This window comes from Varroa jacobsoni, unplaced genomic scaffold, assembly GCF_002532875.2.
Source record: "Varroa jacobsoni isolate VJ856 unplaced genomic scaffold, vjacob_1.0 scaffold_641, whole genome shotgun sequence".
NCBI classification, from domain to species: Eukaryota; Metazoa; Arthropoda; class Arachnida; order Mesostigmata; family Varroidae; genus Varroa; species Varroa jacobsoni.
Genome location: NW_019213543.1, coordinates 900916 through 926056, shown reverse-complemented (window position 1 = coordinate 926056; position 25141 = coordinate 900916). Strand labels below are relative to the sequence as shown.

At 41.4% G+C, this 25141-nt stretch overlaps 1 protein-coding gene across 2 annotated transcripts; it reads left to right on the top strand.

The window, feature by feature from the left end:
• Positions 1 to 18677: 18677 nt before the first annotated feature.
• LOC111262268 (deoxycytidylate deaminase) lies at positions 18678 to 23446 on the top strand. 2 transcript variants are annotated; one of them, XM_022836409.2, is made up of 5 exons: positions 18678 to 18983; positions 20359 to 20491; positions 21603 to 21738; positions 22613 to 22740; positions 22905 to 23446. In XM_022836409.2, exons 1-5 carry the CDS (start codon positions 18928 to 18930, stop codon positions 23007 to 23009), a joined length of 558 nt encoding a protein of 185 aa, XP_022692144.1. In that variant the 5' UTR covers positions 18678 to 18927; the 3' UTR covers positions 23010 to 23446. The 2 variants fall into 2 exon arrangements, with proteins under 2 accessions (XP_022692144.1, XP_022692143.1); XM_022836408.2 differs by having other exon boundaries at positions 18685 to 18983; positions 22613 to 22770.
• Positions 23447 to 25141: the final 1695 nt, after the last annotated feature.

Sequence of the window (25141 nt, the reverse complement as noted above, 5' to 3'; positions counted from 1 at the left end):
TTTCTCTTGCCTCTGGCTGCTATTAGGGGCTTCGTTCCGATTTTGGCCTACAGCGCGGCGTGATGGTCCGCCCGAAAGACACTAGCGACACTGTCGATTCTGTTTATCTCATTGTTTCATAAACGCCGTACATATAATAATAGTTCGTCGTACTTCGGAGTCTGTCTTTGCCAGCTGGGTACCTTTTCTATCAGCCAGTTCCGCCTGCCGCTGCTGCTGCTGTTGTCGTTGTCGTTACTGCTGCCATTCCTCTATTAAGCCGCTATCTTGAGAAAAACGTTCCTGTCGCACACGGGCCGCGCGACATGACGAAGAACAAAACGAGAAAAGGAAGAAAGAAAGGTAGATATTTTAATGTAATCATCGTCCCCAAACTCCTGCGAAGAAGATCAAGAGATCACACAGCAGCGTGAACTGCCTTCCTTCACGGCCGCCTTGCGGACTCCGGACCATACACAGTGTGCGCAGCTCGCCATACCTTTGTCATGCAATACGATGGCATCACCCATCTATATCGGCTCTACCCTTACACTTCTGAACGCTGCGGGCAGAGACCAAACCTACGACTGCCAGCATCTTAGCACATCGCATTGACTCTACGCGGGCAGTCGCGCCGGTGTTGGCTCTTTACAGCAGTAAAAACAAGATGCTCATAAAATTAGGAGGCTTTTCGCCTCGTAAACTTTTTTACGACGAAGTCTTGAACTGCCGCTCACGAAGGATTGCAGTTGAAGCCGATGCTGCCACAGCATTTTTAACGGAGCACCGCTGCCCACTGTGATGGGGTGCCGAAGAACGTAAGCTGCTTCGCTCCTCTCAGTTTGGAAGATCTCTATACGAAGAGTGAGGAAGGCTAGAGCCTGAATATGTTCGTGCACAAAGGTGACGAGTTTACGAAGATCCCCGCCAAGCGCGTTGCAGCGGGAGGACACGAAGAGAACTGCGCAAACACGATCTCCCACAGTCTCTGTATGGGGCGTCAGTATACAGGACGTCGAAATGACTCGATAGGAGATGATAGCAAAGTACAGTATATAAGACTGTACGGCGATCCCAGCCCGAGAGAGCGCAGTCACATGTCATCAAGGCGGAGCTTGAAAATGAGGAATCTTTATAATGTCACTACGCGAGCAGGGGTTCGAGGGGAACGGTTTTGATGACTGAGAATCTAAGTAGCCGCTACAGAATAGAAGTAAGACGAATGCGACGAAAGCCTCGAGCAACGAGCTCGGCTGAATGCGATGTCGAAGTGGGCAGGCTCGAACTCACGCAAATAAACATAGATAGAGAGCGAAAAAAAGGCACTTCAGTGAAAAAATCAGACCCAATCTCAACCTACAACCCGAGGGAGAGTTAAGGGTTAACGGTTCATTCAGGTGCTAGCGGCAGCGGCAGCGGCAGCTGTGAGCGCCTCGACGAAGTCAATTTTGTGCGAGCTGATTGTTTATAGCGGCACGCGCGTACAATATCAGGCAGTATTTTGCGCATCGACGAATAATGAGAGCCTTAGTTACAGAGGGAAGAAAGAAAATTTAGCTGAAGGGATTCTAGTCGAAAGGCGGTCGGTTAGTATGGTTGCTTACCACTGTTGTTCCTTAGCGCGACGCCCCTGTTGCAGGTAATCCCCAATATGAGCTAAGATGGCATCGACTCACAATGTGTAGGTGGAGCGTCGTTGGTCTCGGCAACAGTAGTAGTTCATACCGCCGCGGCCGTCGTTGCTGAAACGAAGTACGTTTCCTAACAACAGGAGCTCGCGGTACCTCATCTGCGCGGACCAATCAAGGTCTGACTGGAGAAAACGAGAGATGAACAATGCAAGTATCGTCCTCGTTTCGTTACCTGTGCAACTTTGTAACGATTTACAGACTCGATTCGCAGTTTCACGCGACGAAAGCTTACCGATTTCGTATGAATGGACACGGAACGAATATCGTTAGGCAAGCTCGAAAGGAGAAGCGCTGAGTGACAGGATCGAATGAAATCTATAAAATGACATATACGACAGCTGTGTCACAGCAAACAGCATTGGACTGGTGATCGCAATCGAAACTATCAAAAAGATAGCAGAAAAAAAGCAAGCTAAGATTGACGACTACGTTTGTTACGACCGCTGATCATTGCCGTTAGTCAAAGACAACTGATACCATACTCATTGAGCGTTGCGAAGAGCCCGTTAAAGGCTAACTCAGTCCTACGCATAGGAACTGAATGTGCCAAAAGCTTGCATCTAAGCGGTGCTATAGATGAATAGTGCAATGGCTTACTTCGTAGGGCCTTCGAGCTGATGGGAGTAATTTTTGATTTAGTGGCAAACAATTCAAAATGAGAGTACAAACTTTTTTCTTTTTCAAATGAGATATAACTCTAGCTGCGCAAAGGATATTGCTGTTTTGATTTCTATATATTTAAGCGGCCCAAACGCCTCAGGCCCATTCCCAGAAATATTTGGCTATCCACGAGTTGAAACCCGAATTCGTTAAAAATAATATATCTGAAATAGATTAAAAAAAGCCCTCGCTATTTATAGCTAAGTATGTTCCATTCGTGTGATAATCTTAAGTAGGAGGCTACCGTACGCCGTCCACCCCCCTGACTTCATTGCGTGGCTCTATGGCCGATTAAAATTTCAGGGGGTTTGCATCGTGGGAACCGCGATCGCAGCGAAACTGCTTCTCTAATTATCCCTCATCCATGTGCCTATTGAAAGCTACAGTAGGCAAAATTAATAAGAGAATCGTGGCAGTCATAGCCTGTTTCAGAAGTAGTAATTGGAATGGAGGTGCGAATCTATAGGTTCTCTGTCAGGATCGATTCTACATGAGTCCCGTGCAAAGCCTACCGTTCTAAACTTAAGGTCCGTATGCTCTGGGCCTCTAATAGGACTCTCTGATAGACCTGAGATTTACTCTTATTGTTGTTAAATCCGTAGTGTGTTTATTAATTGCCTCGTTTCAGAGAAGCGAATTATTGGCGCTCCTATCGTATGAAATAGGGCTTGAGCGAATGGGTAACATTAAACAGAGTTCTCTTCGTAGTAAACCTCAAGAAAGTAATTAAATTCGCCCGATGACCCTCTACTTGTGTCCTGCCATGAGGTAATAGCTGATTTCTAATAATTTTAGACGAAAGTACCAGCAGGTTAAGGAGATAGAAGGCGTTCTGGATGTAACCCTAAAAGTAGCAATCTCCTTCGACGAGAAAACTACTCCCTAGGAAGGGCAAATAGAAGCTCAGAGTAGCTCCTAACACATGTTTAAGGCTCTCGCGACCCGGGTGGTCGATAGATGGACGGTCATGTGCAACACCGCCCACTTTATTGACAAGTCCGTTTCAAAGACCCGCTTGAAAGAGTATCACTCAAGCGACCAAATTATAACAACTCCAATGCAACAAAGAGAGCTCTCTATGACTGACTACGACTGATTAGTTTCTGCCATATGTAAGTCGTGCCGTTTTGGACTTCTTAAATCTGGTCCCTTGTCTGGTCGACGGCAATGAACCCAACGTACGACTAACTTTTATTGCCATTATGGTAAGCGCGTTAGAGTGCAAGATAATACTCTATGTGACAATGTCTTCTTCCAAACAGGACGTTCTTATGCCCGACTCTAAGTCAGTTTCGACACTAGAACTTGCCAGGTATTACGGTGTACGAAAATTTACAGTTATTAACAAAATTATAACCTACGTGGGCAACGCGAAGCTTCGTTCATCGTGAATATACATCGTGTTGAGCGCAGTCGTTCTTTCTTCATCGAAAACCAACTTGAAAAGCGTGCTTGATCTAGGTTACACCTTGAACAAAAGCCATCGCAGTAAATTTGCCTTTTTGGTGTTTTGATATATGGCGCAGTACTGCTCATTTTATTCTCGCTTTCAGACTATTAGCGAGAAGCTTCTTCATTGTTGCTGTTATAGATAATTCCATTACATTACAGTCAGTACGTAACTACTTCGAAAACGTGTCAAGCGACACCGACAACCACAAACGTTTCAGAGAAAGTGGTAGATATATATTATATTAATACTTGTTTCCTTTTGCACAAGGCTTTTATCATCATGTATACTCTATCTGGTCTAATAATCCTGCTCTAGTGAGCCTATCTAAATAACTTCGTTGATTTCCTTGTCTATCTCAGTGAAATCTACCATAGGTTAAGAGCGGAAAATTCGAAATCCGTTGCTAAACAAGTAGCGCCCGAGGAACAGCTGCTACTCATCATCCGACAGCGTACGAGCAGTAGCTATTGTAGGTTGGCCTAGTATCTGGCCTGACGCGCCACCCTATGTCTGACTCCGATTGATGCACCTGTTGCTCTCCCAACTTATTCATAAGACATACCGCCGCCTCGGGGTTACAGCAGCTTTATAACTTGCCACGGTCCTACGATTCATGTGGTAGCTGATGCTTTTTATCTCGCTGTCATTCTGATATCTTCACCACTTTTCGGCCTTAATGCGGGGCAACCGTGATGAATACTACGTAGCAAACTGTTTCGTAGGAAGTATCTACCGCACATTTATGCCAGCAACTTTTAATCCTGTTAAACTTGAAACTATCTGAATTATATAATTCAGGCAACATACAATCATTGTTATTATATTAATTACCTGATATATATATATATATAAATTTTTTTTTTTTTGTGGTACAAACGTGTAATATCAGATGAGAATAATTATCCTGTATGTACTTTACGGCCTCCTACAGAACCTCCCCGTTTGTTCGTACCGGAGTAAAATATTTGAGTTTTTCTCACTAGAATTGTGTCTTATCGTCTAAAACAGATAACAAATCGATAAAACAGATAGAAAATGTTGAGTCCGACTGCCGTTAAGCATTGTTGCAAACACCTGACATCGCTTAAAAACAAATTTTTGCACACACGCACTATTGATTTCAATGCACAAGCACGTTATTATCGCACCATGGCAGAAACTCTCCTGGTATAAAAAAGAAAAGGCTTCTGTAACAGACGACTTTTATCAAAAATATCTATAGTGTGCTGTTGTTAGAAAAATGCGAGCGTCGTTCGTTACATGATGTGGTGCAGGTTCAGGAACAGGAGTACTGTCTTATCAGATCAGAAAAGCAATGCGTTACTGAGTATCCGACCCTGAGGGATCCTCAGCAGTACGTTTTACCAGGCCTTCGCCAGTGTCCCCCCAACGAATCACCTCAGCTTAAAGGAAAAAGTCTACGTATAGGTAGGTAGCACTTTGTCAACAAACCGTGCTACTGGGTTTACTAGAATGATCTTTTCCACTTATAGTATTATTGCTTTTTTATATCAATTTTGCTTATTATATTTTATTGAGTTTGTTGAAAACTCAATATGTTTACCATAGCTATAACGAGTGTAGAGTAAGTTAGCTTGAATACTAAGTTAAATGTTAAGAACCTAGTATAGAAGTGAATATACGTAAACCCGGAACACACAACTATTAAGTTAATGCAGAACCTTTGTGATTTTTTTTTCTAAATAGCATTAAAAGCTGTTGCTTTTACAACAGACAGATGCAGAGAACTCTGGAGCGTCCCAAAACAATTTAAAGCACATCCCAGCTGTTATACGAATTCAGCCCTATATAAATGTTGTGAAGTAAATTCACAACAGGATGTAAATAGTGTAAACCCAGTTTATTTAATAAGAATTTCAGAAGATACGATCTCAAATCATAGGGCAAAGATAAAATGTATACACTTTTTCCTTTACCGCGTACAAAAAACAATAATATCTATTAACAACATTTATTAGAAAAAACAATTGAGTAGTGCGTTCTTTCGAGATACAGGACATACATATTTGTAAAACTAAAAAGATGTGGAGGAAGTCAAAGACATATAATGTCAACCCGTTTAGCCTGCGTTCGAATCCTACTTAAAGCATGAAAAATATGTCCCGATAGAAAATGATCAAAATTCAACTCTTTACCTGCATTAATTAATGTATTTTTCTTTAAATTTTTTTTCTATTTTTCTACAAGTAACATATTCACGTAAGAGATAAAAAATCATTTTCATCTCTTTATTACCTTCTAATACATAATACAATGCCTGGCCTTCGATAGCCATCGCTAAAGAGTCTTACGAACAGTGTGCATGTCGAATCGCAATTCAATAATATACAATTTAGCCTATGACGTTATTAGCCTGTAATAGGACCGTAAACAAGGACATCGCAAGAACTGCTTCAGCTGCCAACCGCCTGCTCGCCGTAACTGACTCCATGCAACTGTTACAAGCTCCCGAAGGGATTTCGTCAATATCAGATGCATATATGCTGATATGGCTGCATCAGCGTACGCCATCCGGATCTAACGATAAGGACATTGATCACACTGCGACGTACATGAGTAATTCGCATAGGCTACTACCTCTTGTCCCTAATGACCCCAGTACCGGCACCAACTAACGAAATAACCCAGCGTTAGCACCGCCTGATAGATCCAATATGCTCGTTATCGTCAGCGGCCATTGGCTATCCACTATTGGCCGGTTTTGAAGGCCCAGCCTATTACAGTTTCGGATTATGCCCAGTCTTACACTACACTTTAGATAACAGCAGTCTACTGCCCCTGTCTGCTCCTGTTGCAAATGCTATCAAAACGGAAGCAAGCATTGAAACAGGAAAAAAAAACTAAGCAAATTCCCGAAGACCAATACTAGCAAAATACGTGCAATAGAAACCAGCATATACAGCTTTCTTTTTCAGAGAGCCAGAGGCTATCCTGCAAGGCTCTGCAAAGACGGGGCATGCGTGAGTTCCTGCCGAAAAATGTGAGAGAGAAATAAAAACAGGAAAATTACAACCAAAGCAGGAAGGCAATAGAAGAAAACGACATTGGATGCGCATTCCGCCGGAACAACAGCGGTGGACCTATGGGCTTGCGACAGTCGTTTCGACTGGCGCCAGAGGAAAGAGAGACTGCGGAGTTCGCGCCAAAAATTGAATAATGGTGTCCCACAATAAACGTCACATCGACTGACCGACCAATCGCACCCAACCCTGTTGCAATGTGCGGAAGTCGGGGGCGGACGCCGAGACGAATTTAAATGGAACAGCGACGCATTCAGCTGTGCCTTAGAACAGGCCCGTTTGGTTTCGCCATACTACGTAAGGCCCGTGAAGGGGACTTATACGCAAGAATCCAGCGCAAGGTTCATCTGGACGAGCGACAGCCATCGTGGTACTAGCAGGACAGGAGCGACATGAGAGTCTCAGGTCGTATGCTACTTTTTCTCTTTTGCAGACATTGAATTGCGCTAAATAATAGTCTGAAATAGTGGCGGCACTGCTCGGGATATTTCCCAGCCAAACAGACCCGATTACGATGGGGGGCAGCAGTAAGAAAAACAGCAGGAGCCTTTAGTCAGTATCAAGTCACATGGCAGAATATCAGCCAACGAACGTGTTCTCTTAGACTGGCCAGAGGAACGCCAGCACCCCATGCTATGCGCGGCTGCGCAATGGTTTATCGATTACATATAATGTGTGTACGTTTCCTGCTGATATATGAGGTTTAAAGGCGGAAAAAGTGAGTGATAGTCTGGAGTGACAGTACAGTGGAGGTCCACGCTGAAGAACATGCCAGCGACGACTCGGTCATCCACTCAGGCAAACGTTGCAGTCTAACATCGAATGCCAGCTGATTCTCAGTGGCGAAACGCCAGCGGGACTGACTGACCACGAGTTCGAGTTTGTTATGGCGGGGACAGCCCCCACTGCAAGTTAATTTATGACTTTACGACAATGGAGCGGCAATGAAGAAGGGTAGTCGATTTCGCATTGCGGAACAGTTGCTACTGATGCCATTGGATAGTGGCCATTGGGCACGAGTGACCAGTGGCTACTTGTGCGTGGACTACGTTCAGCTTCTGAAGCTAATGGGGCCACCCCACCCCACCCCATCAGAGTGTCCGCTAGAACAGAGCATTGCACCTTAGCGGCTATTGTTTTCGCATTTATTTACCCCAGCAGGACCCAATCACATGACGCATCTGAGCGCTGGGGCTGCGGCGGCCGAGACAGCTGAAAGAAGAAAAAGATGATTTGAAAAAAGCAGCCATTCAAGACCTTATATTTCGGTCATCGTTTAAACTTTTCTGTCACTAGCCATTAAACAATTGAGGCAGGCGGCAAAAAGAGCAAACAAGGGGTAGGAACAGCCGCTTATAATAGTCGGTGTCCACGCGGCGATTTCGGTTCCATGGATCGAAGACGTATTTACCAAACGAAGAATATCAATATAAATATGTCTATTTTTAACTGAGGTCCTGTATATAATTAACTGTTCAAGGCATTACAGAAGGGTCTAATTTTCCATGTTCATAACTGATTTACTCAGTTCGCTGGAAACTAAAAACCAATAACCATTTTAATTACTTCACTAACGCATTTTCTAGTTAAAAGCAATCTAGGATCCGTTTTAATTGCGCGTCAGGCAAGGCATTCACCGTTAAAGGATTTTTTGATCTCTCCGATTGCTACGTTTTCAGATACGAACTCCAATGCAGAACGTTCGACCGTGTTGACTTCGAAGCGTGGGTCAAACCTGCTGATTCCAGCTTCAAGTACTCGGGGGTCGAAGGTATTAAGCACCATATATAGTAATACATACGCGGGAAAGCTACTTTTTTTCCTCAGACTCCAAATCTAGTTCAATTATGAGCACCTAAATATTCTATGTTTCTTAGCACATTTTTTCCCCTCTGTGCGGAATTGAGCAAAACACATCGGCCACTCGGAAGCTAACAAAAATTTATAATTCGATTTCGCTGTATCAAGTATGAATTTGGTCCTAAAGCATATTCTATCCTGTACATTGAAGAATACTTCTAAAACTTTTAGAATATCTTCACAAGTTCTTAATGTCCAGAATAATGGCATCGTCATAGCAGCGGACGAGATCGTCGCCAGGAAATGTGTTTCGACATACGATTTTACAATGAGCATCGAAGTGGTTATTTCATCATTTGTTTATGAGTTTGCCAGCGCACCTTTGGCGAAAACCGAAGCTCTTCTAAGACCGAGCACCCTTTACGAGTCCCGCAGTATTCCACATTACAACGCTCCCTTTTCCACTCTAGCTTATGCTCATATTGTTCAGTATAATAGTCAATAAATTGCACATTCCGCCATTTTCCTTATTGCGGTCTCGTAAGGTTTGTTTGCCCCCATTGAGCACATCTAGCCAGTAGCATAACAGATATCTGTAGAGAACGTTAACAGACGCAACATGGCCTGTACTTATCAGGACAGCTTAGCCTGTCCTGCTATTTTGTAGGAGTTATGATAAAACCTAAGGCCAACCAATAGAAAGCACAAAGCATCGAGGATCCCAGTGCCTTTTATTTCCGTAAGCCAACATACTATATAATAAAAACAATACTATTTCAGCCTGCTGTATAGCCACGACAAGGCACGCTAAGAACGCTTATGTGAAGATACGCATATGTGTGTATGTGTAATCTACAGATGAACTTACCGAGTTCGTCCAGGATCGATTTAATAAAATTGGCCAGTGAAACGATATGTACCAATTCTCTCTTCTGTATAGCCTGTAGCGTGCTTTAAAAAGGTTAGCAACTGTTTACCGAATAGTTTAGGCGTATTATTAATACATATGAGTGTGGCATTACTTTGTGAGCGGCCATAGACGCGTGCTAATCGCCTGCTACCCGCGAGATACTCAATATATATAATGGTCTTTCACGCACCGTTGACTCTCTGCACGAAGTAATAGGCGACAAGCTGGACACGCAGCGCCATCTAGAAACCATGGCGCGCAACTGGCGTTACCGTAGCGATAGGACGTAACAGCTGAAAGTAAATAGAGTCATACTGTAAATTAGTTAAAAACAGTTATTTCTTGATTGATATAATAGAGATATTCTCTCAATTACAGTTAACACAAACATAATAGCTATAATCGTATAATAACGATAGAACAGATGTGTGAACAATTTGTGCTTGTTAAGAAAAACGGTTGTGTACTAATGTTTAGGGAAATTTAAGAGAAAAAAGAGGAATATATCTAACAAACATTGAGGCTCAGGCAAAAAGCAGCACCGTTCTGGACGACATTTCTTAAAAGGTCTTTGTATTAACGCTAAACGCTAACCACAAAACTTAAATTATATAAAAAGCTAAGGGTAAGCTCGAATAGATCAATTGCTTTTTCTGGATATTCGTCCAGTCCAAAAATCCTAGCTTTACAGGCCAGGATATACTTGCATTAGGCATTGTCCTTTCTTTAACAGTAACATTATAGGGACAACAATAACGGTAATGACTATGTGCATATGCCACATACATCAGGTTACAAGCTATAGTAATATCTTTATATTCAGGGTTAATGCTTTGAAACTTAAGGTTTGAGGTAAGTGCAAGTCGTCCGTATCGGTTTACGGACTGCAGATCGTTTGACTTCGTTGTTGCGCGATTCCAACCTTCATAGGCTGAATTTTATACCGGCCAAGAGATAACTGGGACGTAAGAATATCACTTTGAACATTCTATTTTGGCTACTTGTCAAAAGCAATCGAATTTGGTAAATTCAGTACGAAGATAATAGAGACGACGATGTGTGAGTGCCTCGACTGTTCGTATAGTCGTTTGATTTTCATGTAACGATTTTTGCCCATAGCTAAAAGCGTTCACTTATTTAAATTTTCCTGGTTCGGGGGCAAAATTGAAGAAGGAACACATCTAGTTAGCCATGGAGGTACTTGCGAGCGCTTCAGGCGCACCTTTGAAGCGTGAGCTTCTATCGATACTAGTTAAATTTTCTAAGCGTTTTAAGTAAAACGCTTACACGGCAATTAGCTGATATTTAAGGCCAACTTATTTGAACCAATTGAATTTCTTGTAATTAACAGAACAGTGGCTTAATTCAGTAATAAACGATTGCAAAAGTAATGTAAGAGTGAACTTTTCATCTATTATTTTTGAAAAGGATTTTGATTCTGAAAGGTTGCCTGTTAAATGAAGGTGGTGAAAATCCTTCAATTTCCCAGATACAGCTCAGGCTTACTTACACTGGAACTGCACGCCCCCCGCAATCATCATTAGTTATCGTTGTGTAAAGAAAAGGCCATATGGCAAGCTAGAGTAGGCACTCGCAAGATTGCTTCAGAGGCCTTCTTCAATGTGTCCACACCACCAGATGGATTAAACATAATCATATTTCAAAATTTCCTAATCATTTCTAAGTCGGACGGCAAAAGGGCTACGAGCTTTGCTCTTTTTTTTTTTTTTGCGATATGAGTATCTCGCACTTGTGATTATTATTTATTACGTTCAATATCACAGAAAGCGGACTTTGGAAGATACTGAACCGTTGTAGTCACTCTGTATATGATTGCATAGATCTTGCGTACGCACTTAACAAGGCCGAGAATCTCAGCAGCTAATGGTCAACTTAAGGCCCTGAAGTTTTCGTAGTAAATTAGCTACATAATAACATGGTCAATTGGCTAGGTTGAAGGGGAATGGCTGAAAGCATGCCTCAAAACGGGTTTAATTGAATGTTGCACGTATAATAATAAAGCCAAGCTTTGAATGTCTGTTATACTCTAGTTGTATCCTAGCTTTCGTGTTTTTTTCGTGAATATGCTTTTGATCAATGACGTATCCTGGTCAATATAACGTAGAGACACAATTGGCTATATACATTAAGGTGTATATCACTTAGTTAACTTCAGTGCAATTGTCCATATCGGAGCTGACTGCATAAATAAGATACTTGACAAATATGTAAATTTCGTAATAAAATTATGTTGACGAAACGTATGTAAATTAGCGACCTTTCAGAATAGTAATATCGCAATCGGAAAAACCTGATTTACTCATCTCCATTTATACCAACGGAAAATTAATGGGTGAGAAGGTTGTGCCTTAATTTCACGTCCTATTACAAATATATACATCGTTTTATTTCGTATTATAACGTAAATCATTTGTCGTATGCCGTATGTCACCTGGCCACCCGTCAAGTTCTACGTTACTCAGCTCCTAATTTTCATATCTAATTTCTATTTTTTCTCAATAAGGCATTATCAGATCCACTGCTGACACCTTCTTTGTCCGTTTGGTTTGTCATACCACCCGACAATAGCAAAGTACAGCATTTACCAAGCCATTCTGACTTCCCTGAAGCCATTTACTCGACGTTTATTGTTTCATTACGTCCCTGTGATACCTTCTTTGCGAAATTGGTGATCTTCATTCTACTTGACTTCATTACGACTGCTCACTCGAGCTTCAAGCATCTACTATATTTGCTCCTTCGCCTCTCGGTATCATTCTGTCTGTCATTCTTCTCTTCGCTATTTAGTTGCGATCGCAGTCCTTTCACAGTTATACGATCTTTGTTCGCTTTTGTGCCGATTTACTTACACCCCTCTTGGCGGCAAACTACGACCTCTAACCCGATTATTGGCTACTAACGGGTATCGCATTATATCGCACAGGGTCGCCCACCACCAAGGCACTAACATGTGGGCTGAGTTAAACCCTCATGGCCGAGCTAAGCGGACAGGTCCAGAGGCGAGAACTGTCGCCTTACTTTTGGATAGCAGCAGCAATAGCATCCATGTGTCGACGCCATCGGCCGGACCCCTGCATACTGGGACCGACACGGCAAAACAAGCAATACGACGATAGCTCGTAACGATAAGAAAAGTATATGTGGTTGCAGCTGCCATTGGTCCGCTTGTCGGTTTTTGCTTCACATGACGAAGTCTTGCTCGATGCTAACGGTTTCGACAGTAGCGAAGCCAGCGGTCATCATCCGCTCTGAGGTTGTAAAGGGCAAATCAAATTGTGCGATAGTACCGGAGCATAGTTGATCGACCGCTGCCAGGAACGTAGTTCGTCCTGAGCAGCGCTTTCTATGAGAGTAGCAGTTTTGTAAGCGATGGCATGCCAACCGAAAAACTCTCTGGCTCTCGACTTCTCCTTCAACACGGCGACGGTGATCATAGAAGCTTGCCATGAACCTATTCGTACCATTGGCCAGTCAGTAGCGAACCAGGGATCGTGTCCCTGTTTCAGTGTGGTGATGGTCGTTGTAGTGATGTGTTGGCGTTTCGTTGTGGCGGCAGACTCTGCCAGCCATCTTCGTTGAACTCAACTTCATTGGCTCGCCCTTTCGTTGTCGCATTCGTAGCCGTCGCGTGTTCGTGGCCTCGGCCAGTGTCGTTGTAAGTGGCGATTTTATGGCGGGAACGTGTCGGGTGAGTCACAGCTACTGACGAAGACACGGGATGGGCGAAATGAAAAGGCTTGCACCTTCTGTACGTCATTTGGCTGCTGCTATTCGTACTATTGCAGCCGTAGAGCAGGGAGTTGGGCCGCAAGAAAAACCCTAAAGCCGTTTGTTGCTTGGTGTATATCTATGTCAATCCAATGCGATCTATAGGCGGTAGCGTGTCGTCTACATCCAACATACAGAGTACACTGTACATTGAGGTGTCAGCTTCAATGTAGTTTTTCGCCCCCTGTCACCCCAGACCTTGCCAAAGACTCGGCCAAGCGCGGCGCGGCCTGCCACATTATGGATAAGCATATGCACTCGTTCACTGAAGCCGTACTTACAAGGAACTCGGGAACACCCACGCTCCCCACGTGGCCCACTACATCTTAGAACCACGCACCTCGTTGCGTTCGTACAGCAAGGACTATGTGAGATAGGCAGGCGCTAAGAACATGACTCAAAAGGACAGATACTCCTTCGTCAAATATCGTCTTTGCTGTAACACGTATCTAGAGTAAGTGATAGCGTTACGGTGATGGCAAGCAAAGTGTTGCTCTCGTGCCCATTCGATGCCTTAGACCGACGTGCTACACGGGTCGTTGATCTTGTGACCGTCGGGAGCCTTGTCTTGCTCTCAACTCAGAACATCTTAGGCATTCGTATCCGTAAGGGTGCTGGTTGTGTCAGGCAGGAAAAAAGGGGATAGAAGTTTCTTGTTACGTTTTACCTTCGGCAGTAATCGTGTGGCTGAGGGGTTTGATGTCCTGTATCAGCGTGAAGGCACTTGGTTGGAACAGAACGATAGACCGCCTCTAATCATTGATACCTCGATCTTACCTGATCTTACTACATGCCGCTACATTGAATATTGATAGAGCCTCGTTCGACCGGCTTGATCTAAATAGAAATGAATGGATATTGCAGCGAAAAAATAAGCTTACCGTACGGGCCGGCAAGAAACATTAATGGGAGAAAGCTGGCGGAAGAAGGTGAGGCCTAGCGTGGCTTGACCCACCTTAATTGTCGATTTCACTCCTGTCTGCCGTAGTGCTGAGTGGGTTAAGTTATCGTCAGTGCCTCAGACGGTACTCCGAGTTATCCTGACAGGTAAATATAATAAGTGGCCTGTTATGCAAGTAAATACGAACATTCTACGTACTATACCCTTGTTGATGGAGACTTTTGATGAAAAGGAAAATGACAAGTTGAAGAGAGCAAAACGGACAGGGCACATGGATTTTAATGGGTCGTCATAGGCTAAGAGAGGCCTAGCAAAGTTTGGCGTCTGTTCTGACTTTAATGATTCGAATAAGATCGTTCGTCTTGCAATCCAGAAGTGGTGTCTTTTTCAATAAATTATCGTCTTTTTGTCTAGTAGATCAAACATTATTTTTTTTTACTTATAGATACTTTTCTGTTGAGTTCGACATTTGCATGTCCTGCCAGCTGGTAGAGATTATCTAGGTATATTTTTCGCTATTTTTTTTTTAATAAATTGATCATTGTGGACTCTTTAAGCAATACCTATACAACACAACTCTTTAGAGGGGACTTACGCTAGCCAGCAAATTAATCATGGGTCCTGTATCGAAAAATACATCATTCGATTCAACAAAATAGAATATATATGACAACCAATAATCAAATTTAAATAGATAAGTTATTAAATAGATAAGTTATAACAATAAACGAGTCAATAAAATGTCTATATATATATAAACTATTCGGCGGGTAAAAGCAAATCTTTGAAACTTAATAACAACTTTTTAACTAGTTAGGCTAGAACGATGAATTTTTAATACTGTTGATGGTAAAAATACTGTTTCTTGTTTTTCAAAATACTTCTTTCAGCGCTTTTACAGTTCCCTGTTTCTTTATCTTATGGTTTTTCGCAGTAAATCGATTGTGAGATAAGCTTGCCACCAGTTGTCCATTTTTAGCACTTGGAAAGACCCGCAATGACACGGGCCTAAATCGAGGGAATAAGCGGGTTGAAGCGAAAGGCATGGCGATGAGGTCTGTCGTTATTATTATTAAATAGCCAGATTGCGTGCTCCCGATGGCTGGGCCAAAAATTCATTCAAGATGAGAAACTTAGGACAGCTAGCTATATTCATTGTCCTATTCTCAGCGATATGTCCTGATATCCATTGCAAGTACTACCGTGAATTTACGTTTGAGCTTATTCGACACTGCTTCCGAATTTGACTTATTTTTAGAGCGACGCCATTTTCTCGTCCGATTTGTCCCCGGCTATCGGTAGAGATTAGAACAGGCCTCGTCTATAAAAACCGTATGCTTCAAGCTGACTTTTTGGTTCTGCAAATTGGATCTAGAATACACGATACGCATTTCCAACCGGCTTGAGGTCGACTCACGGAAGCCCAACTTTTTACTTCCTTTTCACATTTTCTGTTAATGAGTTTTAATTCTGCAACACGTTTAATGTAAAATGTTAATTTTGGCCAACAGAGTCGTTTAATTTGAAGTTGAAGAGCTCCCTTGGTCGCGACAGTCACCTTTCTGTTGGTTTTCAAACACCGATCTCCATTCTTGAAGCGTTTGCATAATTCACGTATTTGCTTCCGCTTGAGGCTTTTTCATCTAACGTTTTCATTCATCTCCGATAAATTTCCGCACCATTGTAGCCTTCGAGGAACAAAGACTGAGTGTTAGTTTTCAAGACAAAAAAATAGTGCTTCTATCGAACTTATTCGTCATGTAGTAAACTTAATCGATTTCCACTATCAAACTCGTAAAAATAAGTTGACGTAATTGAGAGCCAGCGCTGCGTAGTTTAAATGTTATGTAACTTTAAGTCCGCCTGAATGCGCTTAATAATGAGCCTAATGATTGACGTAAAAATCTAAAATGAAAGCAAAGGGTATTAGACACAAGGCCTCAAGCATCGCAAAGATCACGAAACAAGGTGAGCAATAATAGCAGAGAGTTGAAGGAATTGGTGCCGCAAAAAGTTTGTTTAAAAAAAAACACCATGTTGTGCAGCCTCCTCACTAACATTCAATTTTTTTTGATAATTATTCTATTAGCGAATGGAAGAATGTATGGAAACAAAAATAATTTTTTTGTTAGTTTACTCTTGACAAACTACCTGAAACGGGTCACCCTTATTATATGTAGAGCGAGCCTAGAAGTCAAATTACCAATCCTGCTAACTATAGTACTTAAATACGTCATATATTAGTATATGAACGTTGTTTGTAAAACGTTTTTAAATCCATCGTTAAAAGTTGCAACAGCGACGACCGAAACAGTTGTAATGTTCTAGCGCGTTCCCTCGTCGAAGTCTTTCGATCTTCTTCGATGTTTGTCCTAACAAGCTCTATATTTGCCTTGGTTCTAGCCGAGCGCGGCCGGCCGGTTCGGGGTTGATCGTTTTTTAGGGATCCCGTGGCAGTGAAACGCTGAACCAACGTTGGAACCATTGTTTCGAAAGGTCCTTTATCTACGCTATAGTGCTCACAGTATGCGCGCGGTTCGAAATACAATTCCAACAGTCTCACACGTTATTCCAGCGTAAATTGCACCATAGTCACTTTCTTTCAATAGAATTTTCTTCGTTGGTGTGTGAATCGGGCCCTCTAGCGACCGCCATGACGGCTCAAAATCGCTACCATCGTAACCTGGCTGTGATTTAGGCAGGACAGGCATCGTCTGGCCGTCTGATGCGGTAAGCTGCTTGGTAATCGCATACAATCACAGTAATGGCTAGTGCCAGTTCAAATCTCAACGACGCTCAGAGATAACTAAGGATTTATGAAAAAAAGAAATAGGCAAAAATGATAAGTAGCTATAGGCGCGGTTGATATGATCAGCCTGTTACCTCATAGGGCTGTTGTTAAAGCTGAGAGTAGCAAGGATAGAACAAGGATTATAGAGGATTATGCTGCACTGTTGAAGCTAAACATGCATATGGTGCAAGGTAACAGCGAAGATAAATCTGCAGTAAATTACAGCCATTGAGCAGGTTTAGTACCTGTATCTGCTAAAAAACTATATAGAGATCCTCTTATGGATCAAAATTATTCACAGCCAATTTTAATGGAGTAAATATAATTATATATTTTTGTGATGCATTTGCAGAAATCTTCGTAAGACCGAATTTTCTTGATAATACCGTATCAAGATCCAATGAGTATAATATGTATGAGAGTAATATGTTGTTTCGAAAATTCCGCACCAAGTCAGTTCAACAAAAGACAAAGTTCCTCGAGAAAGTTCATTCAGAACTACGCACAGGCACGCTTACCGTGTGATTATATGACAGTGGGAGCTGTAAATTGAAAACGTAGCTTTTTTTTGACATTTCTCTCGGGCCGCCATTGAGCCAGTAGTCTATTATCTATTACTCATACAAATACTATACCATATTCCATAGACGTTAATTATGATATGACTTTCAGGCTGGTGCGTTTCTAAGTGAGTGTTTGGTCCGCTAAACTGCGACTAATGTTTTGTATGATCCACAAAACTCAACGCCTTTTCAAACTTTTGTTAAAATTCATCCAAAATATGGTTGACTAGACTAAGAAATCACAACCGGAACTTCATGAATATTTCTAATCTATATATTTATTCTCCCTCCTCTCCCCCATTCTCATACACACATACGCACTACGTATACACAGTAAAGCGAAAGCCTTTGAACAGTTTGAGTCCTGTTACACTATATCCATATATGTACATAAAAACAATTCATAGGAGGGCAAATAACTTTTAGGTTTCGGCTGGGTATCGTTGACATGTGCTCTTATCCTTATAATTGGCATATATCACCGTAATAATTAGTCGTTACCATGTGAATATGGATATCAGACGTGATCTAACCCTTCACCTAATTATTGCGATAACCTGTAAGCTTCAGAGGTGGAACGGCCCGTTTAAAGATACGCTTTGTATATAGTAGTATAGCACAGCCTCATAGACAATGAACACGTTCAGCACGCAAAAGTTGTGTTAGAAATAAAGCGTAGTTAAAGAAAAAAAAAAAAAAAAAGAAAAAAAAAAAACTACAGATGCTGACGCGCACGCTAATACCTATGTCAAATTTTAGAGTTAAATGTTTTAAAAAGTATGTCATAAATATCGAAGAAAAATTCTGAGCCAATCGATATTATACCACATACAGTTTACACTATTAAATGTATTATAATGCTAAAAATAACCTATTTCACGCACGACACGTTAAAGGGGCGGCTGCAAGTTTATCAACGTACGAGCCCCATTCGTCATATTACAGTTGCCCCAGAAAATCTGAGGCGGGCAGCCAGTTTCTTTCGATTCTCTGCAGAGGGCGCTGGTTGAAGCACGCTCAAACTAATGACAGCTGATGTCTATGGGGCCAATGAAACTATAGAATAAACAATAAGAAAGGGCCCGCCAATACGCGACCGCTAACTTCCCTCTCCGGTCTACTCAGCCAATTGTAAAAACACAGTTGTCGTAAATGTAGGATTAAGATACAAATCGGCCTACAAACAGCTGAATATCATATCAGAGATGAACTGGATATGTTCCAGTAGCCGCTGGTAAAATCACATGGTATATCAATAACGTCTGGACGTATTAACTGTTCGTAGAAGTTGCCGGGAACTGTTGTTTAGCTGTCTTTAAACGACTGTAAAGTTCAACGGAGTGTTTTCCATGGAATCGATAAAACCGGATTACGTTGGCAACAAAGATGGCCGAAGTGTTGAGTCGTGAGTATCCCGAACAAGTAACTTTAACTGCGTGCCAACTCGAGTCTGGCTTTCTTCTAATATTTAGGTTAAAATAAGTGCTAGAAGGTCGAAAATGATCTGCCAGTTGTTACATGTGCAATGAACTATGCATAATCAGAGCTTGCAATACATTGTGAGCGAACGTGTGAAACAGTATTCGCTTCTTCTTTGTGCGATATTCATAAAAAATAGTAAATGGTCAGAGTAGATTGGTTCAATGTAAATCAGATGATAGATTCGAAGTTACTCCGAGTGGAGGAAGGGAGCGACTGGCTCACCCGCCCACGAAAAGCTGAGCCGAAAGAGCTGCAAGCCTGCCACAGGAAATCCAATCAGAGCATATATACAAAATGATCCGACCGTTTTAGCTAGTATAAAATGTTTTTTTTTTTCCGTACATGTAGTAGGGAAATAAAAATCTGTCTATCTTGTAAGCAAAGATATCATCGTGCCATACTTTCTTAAGTGTCTACAAAATCAATAAGAGTATTTTGTCTATTCGTATTACGACCTTCAAACGCTGTATGTTTGCGTTAAAGATCTATAGCCGATCGTAATAATTTATCCGTTACGTTTTTCATTTCATAGACCGCCACAAATTTCATTGAAGCTCCGATGAGTGATTGTTATGTAGGTTTATTATGTTGCCAAAGATTTACTAGTTATAGCTATATTCATCTTCAAAATTATTCACTACGGTTATGTAAACTTGTCTCACGTGTCAAACAATACGATCGTGTCACGCATGGCCATTATAAAAAATAAAAGAGATATGGTAACTAGAGCCTGCTGTGTCACGTTACGTAGAGTCTTCTAACTGTCGTAGCACAAGTTCACTATCGATAAACCATCAGTAACAACAAGGTAGGTGATATTGCGCACGAGAGTCTAGATCCTAGGTACGGTAACGTCTGGTAACGTTACACGTGTGGCAAATGACATGGCGTTAAAATCTGCTGTATTGAAGGAGAAAAAAATCAATGGCTAAACAGTCAGATATATTTTCCTGCGCCATGTATTGTGGTGTAGTTGAGAAGCCTTTTATAATAGATGGTATTTTCGTGTTCATTCTTAAGGAACATGTGGTCGCCGTTGAAGGCGCAGTCTGTCTGTCTGTCTGACAATGAAAATCTGACCTACGGAACCGAGGTCAGATTTTTCATTGTAGATCATATTTGATGTACTTTTCTTTGACAACATAGAATTTTCAACAGCAAAATACAAATTTGACAAACAGTGTATCACGAACCTAAATGAGGCCTATCTTTTCCTAGGTTAGAAAACTCTATAATAGATTTGTATCGCTGCATATAGGTAAATAAGCCGTTTGAACATCATGCCGTATCTGTTTCAGTATCACGGGTGATTTAGTTTCGGCAAGGTCGCGATCTCCGGAAAAGGCTCGATCCGATTATTTAAGATGGGAGGATTATTTTATGTCGCTGGCAGCATTATCCGCTCGGCGATCGAAGGATCCAAACACTCAGGTATAACATTTTATTAACATTTGCTACTATGTACTGCAATTGATTTATGATATTGTGTGATCTATTAATGATGTGCTTCAGGCAGAAAATAGTGCAATAGAAATGACCCAGTGCATCTCTATGCAGCGGACAGCTTCTTCGTCACCTGGTAACTTTCCAATAAATTCAGTCTCATGATGATTTTGATTTATCAGAATCTGCTAGAAGTTCGAACCGTTTTCTGGTGGGCAGTTGTGCATGGTTTCAGTAGTCTGGTTAGCTATAAACGCGATCAGATCTCGATTCTTATTCATCATACACCGCCTACATTTGGCATGGTTTCAATCCTTTTGAAATCGAAGATCGGCAGATATACACGTATAGATCGGTAAATACGCAGTTTGATTGAAGAATGATTCGAGTTGCGTTCAGTCGGCGCTGTGAAACGCACCAATTCAACCACCTGTTACTCTCCGTTCTGACTCTTCGTTGCTTCTGCTGGGGGCCGGCTGTAGGAGATAACCATGCGAGGCGCTCGCCTAACGGAGATGTCGTGCAGGCCTGAACGGATCGATCGTCAGGTGCAAACGGCAGGGATGCCTACCCGTGGGAAGGGAGAACCGTTACTCGGAGCTTTGTTAAATAGATTCAAAGCTAACAAATTTCTTAATAACGTCCAGTTTCATTGCGTATCTCTACGAGTCACATTCGCATCTAAGACAACATACGAATACGGGAAAACTAGACCCAGAAAACCGATTGACCTTTCAAGCTTAGTGTTCGAAGCTTGTTTGCCCGGCTCGGATCGTCACTTCGCAAATATTTAAGTTCTGTTGTAGAAGTGAAAGCTGGACCTCGATATGACCTTAACGTTGTACAAACTTCAGAAGCAACGGGTCGAGGAGAGCGGAAAAACAGGTGCATAAAAGGAGCGTACAGGATGAAGTGTTGCCGCTCTTGATACGGTGCAGTTCAGCGACAAGTGAATAGAGGAATCGTCTGTAAATATGAAAGTGTCTCGGGGGCCGCAATCGATTCGGGTGGGACGGGCTGCAGATACAAGACACGTAGCAAAGAAGAATCTTCTTTATTCTTTTAGCATATAACTCAAACCTTCTGGTATTTGTTTTAGGTCGGCGCAGCGATCGTTACCCGGGACCACAAAATCGTTGGTTTAGGCTACAACGGAATGCCTATAGGATGTCACGACGACATTATGCCATGGGGAAAAGTAGGCGATGATTTGTCGAAAACCAAGTATGGATTTGGTAAGTTTTTACAGCAGATAGATGGTCTCGTGCCTGCGACATCAATACCTCGGTCATTCGTACGCTACTATCTATTCAATTTCGTTAGGTTGTTAGGAGAGGTAAGGTTCTTTCTCTCTCTACTTTGTTTAACGTATGTGACTAGATGACGAAAAGTTTGTTTTTCAAGATCAAATCGGCTTTTTTTTCAGACTCCAAAAGCATATATATAGCAGACGGCAAAACACAACATTTTGGACACTCATTATTCGTATCTCACTAAGGGCAAAAAGCTGTCGAAACTACCCGGAATAGGCGAGACGTAAACGACAAGGACGTATCTGGCGTTTGCTTCAAAAATGGCTCTTCATATTTAAAAATAACGTCTTCAAGCTAAAGCATGCAACCCACTCGACTTTTCAAATTCATCGACGATTGTTTTGATAAACTTTATAAGAGGATAATTGTTAAATAAACGTAAATTTCGTAGTTATAGAGCCCCCATCGCGGGCGGAACATCCGGTGCTTGACGTAGAAACTTTTTTTAAGGACGCCCCTCCCCTCCCCTCTACCCGTCATCTTTGGAATCGAAGTTAAAGGAAAAATTTAATAATTAGAAGAAAAATGACTGTAAAGCTTATTGAGCTTTTCAGCGGGGCACAGTGCTTTATTATTAGCGAACGAACGAAAGGAAGACGTAACAGTCCCAAACAAAAGCCACTTATTTTTCATAAGTCTTACATTTTCTATTATCTTAGTCGATTCACTATAAGACATATAAACTTGTTACAGATCCCTAGACTGTAAGGCATATCAATAGAGTCTATTATATAAACGCTAAAGCTAAAACTTCTTTCATTTGGAATTTGTGCTTGTTGTGCATCTATGCTGACAGTGTGCCATGCTGAAATGAACGCTATCATGAACAAGAACACTCATGATATCTCTGGGTCGACTCTGTATACCACCCATTTCCCGTGTAATGAATGCGCTAAACTTGTCGTCCAGGCCCAGATCAAGCAGGTAGTCTACTTGCACCATAAAAAACCAAAGGTACGAATGGGTCTGGCCTAATACAAACCATTGAGCTTTTGATCGGCGTAACCGAACGACACATTTTGGTTTCAAGTGGAATCAGCAAATACTATCTATGTGTAATAATAATGTGAAGATAATTGTTTTCACAGGACCCGATATACGTTGCATCCAGCTTTCTTCTGGACACAGCTGGAGTCCGTTATCGGCAATTCCAAGGCGAACGAACCGAACTTGTTATTAACCTCAACTATTAAAAACGGTATATGTATATATATATTGATGAGTAACGAAAGACTTTGTATTGCCTTCAGATGGATTGTGTTGGGTCCCTATATATTGTTCCCCTATTTAATTCGGTGAGCACTTTTAACACTTACGTATAGATACAATAATCCATCTAATCCCGTAAAAGGTCTCAACATAATCAGTTCACATTATACTGTATATTTCAATTCACAACGACAATTTCGCGCTGGAAATTGAGGCCCACCATCATTGACTTTGTACTTTAAATGGTACACTGACCATATGGTAGTGGCCGGTTGCCATCTAATTCTAAATCTTTACAACTTGATAGACAATCGGCTATTAGGCCTACTTTATGTACACACTAATTATTATTTGTCAATTGCCCGTCTCATTAGATAGACATTTTTGAAAGTAAATAATTGAATGCGTTGAATCTCACTGTTATGTGGTGTTTTCATTATACATAAAAGTAACTGCTTTCGATTATTGATACAGGTATGCGACAGAATAATTAAAAAAAAACAAAAAAAAAAAAAAAGTAGTTAGTACAATAATGTACAATAATTCAAACAATACTAATATAAGATTTAATTAATGGAGGTTCGTGAGCACGCAAATTTGAGGCTGGGTTGATATGGCTACTGCGCGAAGCAAGCTTGTCTGCGTTTTTAATCCAGCCAATTTATTCCGGTTAGTTGCATGAAGTTTCATTCAGCAGCTATTACAAGTACGTTCAGTAAGTGAAATAAGGTCAACACAAAGTAGTTACTGGGGTTCAAGCATTAATTATCGGTCGGCTAATCAAGACAACTTGGTTAGGTTAGGTTGATTGGTGCTCTAAATGCAAGACCTTGTCGATGGCTTTGAAAGTCACAGGAAAGAGTGCTCCGTGTGCATTTACATAGGCCAGTGATAACCGATGTCTTTTGATGACTACTGGATTTAGTTAGTTCATTATGAATCGCATGTTCGAATTAGATATTTGCGAAATTGTTTGTCATAACGCAGCGAGAAGGACAGCCATGACCTAACATATCAGGACCTTAAAGGCCAAGTGATGTCTCCTAAGAAAGAAAAACGAAGAATGTTACTAAATGCCAGTGATGTCAATGGAAGGATGCAGAGGCTGTGTATGTACGAAGCTGAGTCCGCGCAGCAGTGAAGTTAAAAAAACTTCGAAGCCGAAATCTACGAGGTACTTCTAACACCCATGGATTAGCTAAAGACCAAAAACCTAACATAACCTGTGAATCTAACAGGCTACGATGGTCGACATGCGAGACCTGCGCCAAAGAACCACATGCAGCAACATACGTATTGACGGCTGCGTATAGATATAACGTCATTCAAATGGTAGAGGAAATTTAGCGGAGCCCTTGTGATTCGACTGATATTATGGTTTGTTGTATTTTTCTTATTTCTGACAAAAAGAAATCACGTAAGTTTCACTTTGTTTCTGTTAGGCAACTTACTGACAAACTAAAATTGAACTTGAAGAATAGAGCTAAAAACACAGTGTGCAATACAGCAAAATATATTTTCAACATATATATTACCAACGTATTAATACGGCGGGGAGGCCGAATTGATTTTTTGTAAATCTTTTTTGCTTTGTTCCAATAGCGCTGTAGCCCGAACTGTTTAATGCCTTAATGAACGCTCCGGCTGGATGCCGTAGCAGTTACTCTGAATGACGAAATCGCAGATCTAGGCTGTAACTTAATGGGTGATAATAAGCATAATCTTCCTTATTAAAAAATTAACGTCTCCTGTTTGTAGCTATGATGCATGCTAGTGAAGAAAAGATAGACTGGCTCATAAGTTTGCACGCATTTACAAAGCTGGTTTTCGATGAAACAAAACAGGAAAAATAAATTCGAATAATTTCGAATCGCTAGTGGAACACCATCGATGTCTGCCATCTTCGTCAGAATTGTGGACCTTGACAGAATTATAATAATGCGCTACTAAATACCTTGAGCCGCACGATATTGTAATTGGACTAGCTTTATCAATACTAATTATTAATAATATTAGTAAGAGTAACTATTATAATAATGAGAGATGACTTTTACGTACGTACGTACACTATACGAAAATGACTGGGAAGACTTGTGTTGAACCTGTTCTATTTTGC

Excerpts from the sequence above, each read along its gene's own strand:
- LOC111262268 (XM_022836408.2), top strand. The coding sequence starts at position 18,928 with ATGGAATCGATAAAACCGGATTACGTTGGCAACAAAGATGGCCGAAGT. Across the intron at positions 21,739-22,612 it reads GAAAACCAAGTATGGATTTG|TGTGCCATGCTGAAATGAAC; the intron begins GTAAGTTTTTAC and ends CTATGCTGACAG. Across the intron at positions 22,771-22,904 it reads TGCACCATAAAAAACCAAAG|GACCCGATATACGTTGCATC; the intron begins GTACGAATGGGT and ends TTGTTTTCACAG.